The sequence below is a fragment of the Lepidochelys kempii genome, chromosome 3 (genome assembly GCF_965140285.1).
Source record: "Lepidochelys kempii isolate rLepKem1 chromosome 3, rLepKem1.hap1, whole genome shotgun sequence".
Classification (NCBI taxonomy): Eukaryota; Metazoa; Chordata; order Testudines; family Cheloniidae; genus Lepidochelys; species Lepidochelys kempii.
The window spans coordinates 192138612-192146610 of NC_136382.1; the positions used below are offsets into that span (position 1 = coordinate 192138612).

The window sequence follows — 7999 nt, forward strand, 5'->3', positions numbered from 1 at the left end:
ACTACTTTCTACTGATGTTTTACTGTCTCAGAAGAGACTTTTTTTTAAAACAATAGCATAACTTTGGAACAAGAATGATGGAGACACTAGACCTGCTGAATCGATCACAGTAGCGTTGATCTCCCTGATAGTGAAGACAAAGCCCCTATACAGCATCACAGTAAGGTCCTAAATGAATTGCATGTTAAAGTGCCAGTCTGGGACTTGGGAGACCCAGGTTCATTAAGTTGATTTGTCACGGACGTTGAGACCCTGGGGCAAGTCACTTAGCCTCTTTATGCCTCAGTTCCGCATCTGTAAATTGGGGATAATAGCACTTCTGTACCTCACTGGAATGTTGTGAGGGTAAATACATGAGACTGTGAGGTGTTTAGATAGTATAATTGGGAATCATACAGGGGTAAAGCATTCATTTTGTACAAGAAAAGCTAAAGCATTTTTCTAGATCAAGTGAATAAAGAAATACAATTAAAATACACATTTTTATATTCTTGATGAAACCTGCACTGGAACTGTTGGGAATTTGTACTGCAGACTTTCCTGGACATTCAGACCCTAGTCAATGTAGATCTGGACAAACAGGTGTCAGATTTGCCTTCAGCTCTCCCCAGACCTTTAAGTTCTGAACTTGTTAGGCCACTAAAACCCTTTGGATAAGGGTGAGGTGTGGTTGAGTGAGTCTGGTGTGGATTTTTTTGGGGGGATAGGGTGAAGAGGAAGGGGCAGCCCAGGTCTGTGCTATTGTTTCTGATCCAGGCACGAGCTACTCTGAGGACTACGCTCGTAACAACCAAAATTAACATGGTACCTTTAGTGAATAGACTGAACCTATCTACTCTCAAAGCAAATCTGCACCATAATTCCCCCCCCGGAATTGATTCGGTACTGACTCTCACAAGAGTGCCACATAATCACTTGCCAAACTGCCATCAGGTGTACCTTGGTCAGTGATCTCCCCTGCAAGTCCTGAGCTGGCCTAGCCTTCCATTACTTGTGAGAACGGCAGGGATCATAAAAGTAGACTGAAGGCCACTGTTCTCTTTATTATCACCTTTTTCTTGCGTTGTAACATATGCTGACCTTTAAAATGCTGTCTTGAAGGAGTAGAGATGGGTACAAATCCGCCTGTTACAGCATACGCAGTTTAGTGCTTTGCATGCACAACTTCTCCAGTGAGAATCCAGGTACGCAACAGTGGCTGTGAGACTTTCAGAAAGGAATGTGATTCTACACTCCCATGCAAGACGTGACTTCACACATACGGTGGGTGCAAGGCCATGCTGTGGTGAGGATACTGCAGTTATGTAAACTATGATGGAATGGAGGGTGGTTCTGGCATAAGCTGTTAAATGTTTGCTTTTTAACTGGAGCACTCAATGAAGTTAAAGCTTTGTCCACACTACGAATGTGCAGTGCCTAAATTTCAAGTGTAATTTGCTGATGCACAGAGCCTTTCACTGAGATTCAACTACCTGTGCCACCGACTAGGTTTATTTATATTTGCAGTAGTGCCTAAGGGCCCTATAGAAACATGTCACAGAGACAGTCTGCTCCAGAAAGCTCTGACTTTATTGTCTTCGTACATTTCATGAGAATCAAGGATTTATGGACTTTAAGGGATGTTATTTCATTTGCTGCTTAACCGGGACTGATTTATTTTTTTCATCTTCAGACAAATTTTGCCTGAGGTGATAAGAACATTATACTTAATGAAAGCTGACAGGAAAATACAGAATGTCTCTGTAATACAGCAGTTTATTGAAGCAGTGGTACAAAAAGGCTTTGGAAAGGGATTTTATTTGGTAAATAAAACCTGAGGGTCCCCTGGGGCCCTGTGGTTCCTCTTAAAGTAGTGGAATGTTAACTTAATCTCTTCCCATTGGTCAGGGATGTTTGTCCAGATGTCTAGCTTTTCTATAAAAGATAAGTATTACCAGACTTGGCATGCATTTGAGAGCGAAGTTCTAGCAAAGAACACCACCGATCAAAAAATGACACTATCTATCGATTTGGTTATATTATTTTTATGCATTGGAGTTACATACCCTGGCGTGACTGGAATTTTTATGGACAAACTTGCCAGCAAAAAGCTCTGTGCTGATGAGGAGTGTGTTTGTAAGTATTTTTTGTTTAAACTTAAGTGGAGCATATGATCAAAACTAAATGTGTGTGTTTGTACAAAGCAGTGTCTGGTTTTGAAATGTAAGAACGAGCTGCTTGTTAGCCTTGCTGTATTAAATCGGTCTGTTTGTACATTTAAAAATACTTTTAATGTGGCAAAACCACATGTGAAATTAATTTATATTCCACAGGCTGCTTTTTAAAGGATTTTGTTTCAAAATCCGTTATCAAAGGTAGGTGTAGTTAAAAACATTTTTTCTGAGAACACTATTGCAGCTAATGTTTTGATAAAGTGACAGTCTCTGGTTTTATTTTACTTTGCTTAGTACAGACTGAAAATTGTGTAAGATGAAATCTGGCAGGCTCTTCTCTGATTACTTTCTTCATTGCCTGATTGCATCTGCAGAGAGAGTCTAACATATACTCTTTATCCACCTCCTTTTTTTTCTTTGCAGACACCATTTCCCTTGCCAGAGCAGAAGATGATTACAATGCACCAGACTGCAGGTTCATTAATATTAAAAAAGGGCAATTGATTTATGTTTATTCAAAACTAGTGAAAGAGAGAGAAGCTGGAGAGTTCTGGGCTGGAAGTGTAAGATGACATTCTTCTTTATAGAAGCATTAATCTATCTCTAGTTGGCTAGTAGTGTTTCTTTGTCAACATCCACTTTTTAAAACAGATTTTAGCAGCGAAAATATATCCTGTGGCTTTTTTAAAGATTACATCTGAGATTTTTAAAAAGTGAAAACATACAAAACTCTCAAATCCAAACTTCACAAGCATTGATAAGAATCTCTCTCATATTGAGAGAGTACATAACCTATTAAAATATAAATAATATAATGGAACTAAATGCACTGAAGCAATCATAATAAAATCCAATGCTTTTCTTTTGCTGCCATTTATTCAAAGAATCGGGTGCAAACATTTTACAGCAACCTAAATCTGAGAAGAGACACTTTGGTGACAATGGATCATGAAATCTTAACTCCAACCTTTCATTTAAAGGAAAATAAAACTGCCACTCCACTTTTATCTGGATCTTATAAATAATGTATCCTAAATATAACTTATTGGAGTCATATGGATCTGTGTTCTGGCTTATATTCATGCCTCCTTTTGAAAAAAATCTTGTTCTAGTTAAGTAGTATGAAAACCAAAAGTCCACAAGACCAGTGAGCGAGTATGATTGCTGCTTTTGACAGAAACTTGAACTAGTTTAAACTGGATGTGGGCTGCTTTATTGCATCTAATTATAGCTTTTCTTGCTTTAAGGTGTATGGTGAGGAGTATGAAGACCAGATGGGAACTGTTGGCTACTTCCCCAGCAGTTTAGTCTCAGAGCAGCATGTTTATCAAGAAGCTAATAAGACAATCCCTACAACGGTAAGGAATCTGCAAAAGGCCAGGGGGTTACATTAATATACTCAACTGTGTAATGCTAATTTGCTATAAAAACAAATCATCGCTATGCACTACACCATCCCACTGTTGACTGTAATAGTGCTGAGCCCCACACAATGCCTGGGGCCCGATCCTGTCTTCCCATACTTTGTCGAGGAACCACACTGAACTCATAATTTAGGCTCTGTTCTTGCTACCATTTAAGCACTGTTGAGAGCTTCATGTAAGGTTTGATCCTGCTCCCATTTGAGTGCATTGAAAATCTCCTATTGACTTGAATGGTGTAGATTTAAGCCCATCATGCACTGCACTCAAGATTCCATCTGCAGTGTACAGTAAGTTTTATGGGTCCTACAGAGCCGAAGAATCATGCTGCATATTCGTGAGCACCCTATACTGTCACAGTCTCCGTTAATTATTTACACAAATAGAGATGTCTCTTTTATAGAGAATTCGTATAATGAGCACATGCTTCACTTTCCTTATGTGACAGGAGCCTGAGTTCTGCTGTCTGCTCCAGTGGGACCAGGAAGAGGCTACAACTACATGTGAAAATTCACTCATTCACAATTCAGTTCAATATGAGACAAAGCATTCCAGGCTATTTTTAAACATCAAAAGGTCTTTTTTTCTAAAACCACCCAGTATTTTTTTGTTTTAAAATATAAGTGCTCCTCAATTTACTAAAAACTAGACCAAAGCAACGAAAAGGAAAGTTTTAGCAAATTTTAAAGGCACTTCGTATAATCCATGTGCCTCCACCCTGTGTGTGTGAAAAGCTTGCTTACGCATCTAAGCAGAAAGCGTTAATACACTAAATTAAAGTGATTAGAAACATATTCAAATGTTTATTTTGAAACAACCAGGCTGCTTTATTTCTGTTGCACTGTATCAGACTACTGTAGTTTCTCAAGCTTTCCACTGCCCCATGGAATTCTTAACTTTACTGAAGACTTGTAATACATTCAATTTAAAAAAACCCCTCAGTTACACTGTGAAGCAGATGTTTGGTTTCTCAGAAGCTAGTGTGTTGGCACAGAGACTCAGATTGCTTGGTAGCTTGTCTCTTTAAAACCACTTTCATGAAAACCTTAAAACATCTTTCATTGAACAAGTTTCCGGTAATTACCTTCATTAATATTGAATATTAAGCTATGTTCTGTTCAAATGTATAACTCCATTCAAATAGGAAAGCATTTGAAAAATCCTCTTCAAGCTATATATGTGTTTCATCATTGTTTTTATGTTCAGAAGTATTTTCTTACCAGGTGTGGTTCAGGGGAAATTCACAGAACATATTTCTATGGATAAATTCATTGAACAGTTACTTGGTAGGACTTGTACTTTATCAAGCAAGTTTTATTTACAGGAATTTAAAGGACCAGATTTAGTTCTACTATGAAGTGGCCACATCTCCACTGAAGTCCATGGCAGACCACAATGTGACACCAGGACTGCATGTGGCTCAGTGTGTAGCAATCATTGATTAGCCATAATAAATGAAAGAACAAAAGAGAAACAAAACTAGAAAGGCTTAGTATAAAGCATTAACTAGTCAATATGGAACTCTTCTCTAGTATTCTGAGACGAGTTCCATGATTTATGAAGTAGAATTTTAAAGTGGTAATTTATTTAACATTTGCTTCTCCTTGCTTACCTTTTCAAAATGGATTTTGCACCTTGATTCAATTTGTACCCAGTTCTTATTTGGTATAACAATGCCTAAGAGCCTCTGCTCATTTTTCTAATGACTGTCTTTCAGGCCATTGACTTCTTCTGTGAATAGTACTGGTATATGGCTGGGTCATCACCAGGTGGATACCAGGAGAATCTGATGGATATAAACCTGAACATCCATGGCTGACTACTCTGAATTCTTCCTTTATTTCTTGTTTGTAAAATAATACGTTTATTTCTAAATAAGAATTTGTTGAAAGGGAGTGATTGCTGGGGAAAAAAGTTGAAAACCTTAGATATAAACCACATGGCATATGCTTTGAAAGTCTTTCTACCTGAAATCACTTTGTTATAATCATTGGTAAGTTAGCACCTTTTAAACTACTGCATTGTCGTATTCAAAATTATCTAATATTTGAAGTAAGACTTCCAATGTCTTGTGTTGCATTTATTTTCTCACTATACAAGCATGTTTTATGCTATTAAATAAAATTACATTAAAAGTGCACAAGGCTGTGTTTGAGACCCAAAAGCAAGGAAATTTATGGTGTATGGGGAAACCATGTGTACGCCAGTACTAAGTGTTAAAGAGCATCACCTTAACTGCTTGCTGAGGGCTGCTAGTATGTCTAGCTTTACACAGGGGGTAAAGAGATGGGTACATAGACCCTTACACACACTTCTGCACAAGGGCTCCCTGAATTTCTGTGCTTGTGCTCCTGGGGCCTGATTCAGCACTGCACAACCTGAGTTTTATGATGGTATAAACTGAGATTAGCTTTGGCATTTATATTCCCAAACTTCAGGGATGAAGGCAGTACCTTCCTGTCCTCTATTCCAGTCCCTATTCACCACTTTGCCTGTGCATGGGGCTATAGAGGAACAACAACCATCTGGGGGAGAATTCTTGCTGTGCAGCAGCTAGATAGGGCCAGTGGATATGGCCTTACGTTGTCTCTCTTTGCCGCCTCCACTGGGGGCAGGACAGTGAGTGTTCATACAGCGGGGAGCTGAAAAGTAACCCACCAAAAATGTAGGGAGTCTAGAGGAATCTGGGCAACCTGGCTCCCCCATCCCAGAGGTATGCCATCAATGGTGTGCCTTTCAGCACAGAATCTAGCCAGGAGCCTCAGAGACTGACTCTGTTACTAGAAAATCTAATTCCGAAGAAAAATAAAGTTGGGAATTCTCCCTGTAGTTATATTTGGTATTTCCATAGAACATCTGGTTGCGTGGAACAATGACTACATTAGGCAGTGGAGAAGCAGTATTTGTCTGCTGGAGCTGAATTCAGTGTCTGTTCACCAGCTGTGCCATTTGTTGAATGGCTCTCGCCCAACCCATCTTTAGAAAAGTAACTAAAAAATTCCAGATGTCTGTTAGATGCTGGCACTGCAAGCACTCTTGATCTCACTGTCACTAGTGACCTATGTAGGATCTGAATTAAGGTGAGACAGGCTGGGTGCATTTATAGCTGCTTCCTTTCCCTAATCTATATAATCTTTTAAGTGGTCCATAGGGGAACTGTAACTGCATTATCTACTATATATTCAGCTGAATGTTAACTAAGAGACAGAGCAAGCGGAGGCAAAAGATGCAATTGATGCAGTGATTCTTGATCTTGATGGCCAGGCTTTCTTGAAAGCATGCCTTTACTGCTCAAATACAGTGCTGTAAAAACTTAATGGGGCAGATCAACTTTGCCTTGGATAGGGAGGGACAGTTTCTGTATCACTGAAGGCCTGGGCACTGAAGTGGGGGCTCACACCAGAGGAAATGCATGCAGTATTTCTGTCACCATCATGGTGGGGCAGGTGGTTAACTGAATCAGTTGAACACTCAGCCCTAATTCACTGTTGCCAACTCTCACAATTGAATCATGAATCTTGTGATAATTGGTCTTTTTCTTCATGTTCCAGCTGCTGGAGTCAGGTTAGTCCTAGAGAATCTCCTCTTTCATTAAAAAAGAGAGTTTCTAGCCCTCCTGGTTGCAGAGAAAAGCAAATCCTAAATGTGCCATCACAAAAGACAAATAAAAAGAACCTAGTTTTCAAATCTCATGATATTCTGATTCATCGTTCTTGAACACTTGAGGTTGGCAGTACTGCTAATTTAATAGTCAGTTGAAAGTATAGCAATAGTTTTGACATTAAACATAGCCCAACCAAATGTGTAGAAACTGTCTCATTCATGTTCTGGGTGCAACTGATTTCATAACCACACAGCCTGGCCTTCAGACTCCTGAGCCTGTAGGGGCAACACATAGAGAACTGGTTGAATAAAACAAGAAAGGACCCACAACACAGCGAGAGAAGAATTGACAACATCCCACTGGTAGACTATAGCCCCTCCTCACATTCACCACAGACAGTCCTACAGCCAGACTGGTGGAAAAGCTATGTGCAAATCCAAGTCTCCCACTGTACACAGATGTTTTCAGTCACCCTGCTTACGTTGATGCATCCGTTGATACGGAGTTATATCTGTCAGTGCCTTTCTTACTATAATGAAAAGGAGGACTTGTGGCACCTTAGAGACTAACCAATTTATTTGAGCATAAGCTTTTGTGAGCTATAGCTCATTTCATCGGATGCACACTGTGGAAAGTGTAGAAGATCTTTTTATATACATACAAAGCATGAAAAAATACCTCCTCCCACCCCACTCTCCTGCTGGTAATAGCTTATCTAAAGTGACCACTCTCCTTACAATGTGTATGATAATCAAGGGGGGCCATTTCCAGCACTAGTCCAGGTTTTCTCACCCACCCCCCACACAAACCAACTCTCCTGC

At 39.5% G+C, this 7999-nt stretch overlaps 1 protein-coding gene across 2 annotated transcripts; it reads left to right on the plus strand.

Moving 5' to 3' along the window:
* Positions 1-64: 64 nt before the first annotated feature.
* OTOR (otoraplin) lies at positions 65-5711 on the plus strand. Of its 2 annotated transcripts, XM_073339424.2 has the most exons (4): positions 65-2115; positions 2577-2716; positions 3401-3511; positions 5292-5711. In XM_073339424.2, exons 1-4 carry the CDS (start codon positions 1890-1892, stop codon positions 5313-5315), a joined length of 501 nt encoding a protein of 166 aa, XP_073195525.1. In that variant the 5' UTR covers positions 65-1889; the 3' UTR covers positions 5316-5711. The 2 variants fall into 2 exon arrangements, with proteins under 2 accessions (XP_073195525.1, XP_073195524.1); XM_073339423.2 differs by lacking the exon at positions 5292-5711 and having other exon boundaries at positions 3401-5285.
* Positions 5712-7999: the final 2288 nt, after the last annotated feature.

Bases quoted from the DNA above. Each gene is read 5' to 3' on its own strand.
- OTOR (XM_073339423.2), top strand. From the start codon at position 1,890: ATGTTTGTCCAGATGTCTAGCTTTTCTATAAAAGATAAGTATTACCAG. The intron at 2,116-2,576 runs GTAAGTATTTTT...TTTTCTTTGCAG, and splicing joins TGCTGATGAGGAGTGTGTTT to ACACCATTTCCCTTGCCAGA. The intron at 2,717-3,400 runs GTAAGATGACAT...TCTTGCTTTAAG, and splicing joins GAGAGTTCTGGGCTGGAAGT to GTGTATGGTGAGGAGTATGA.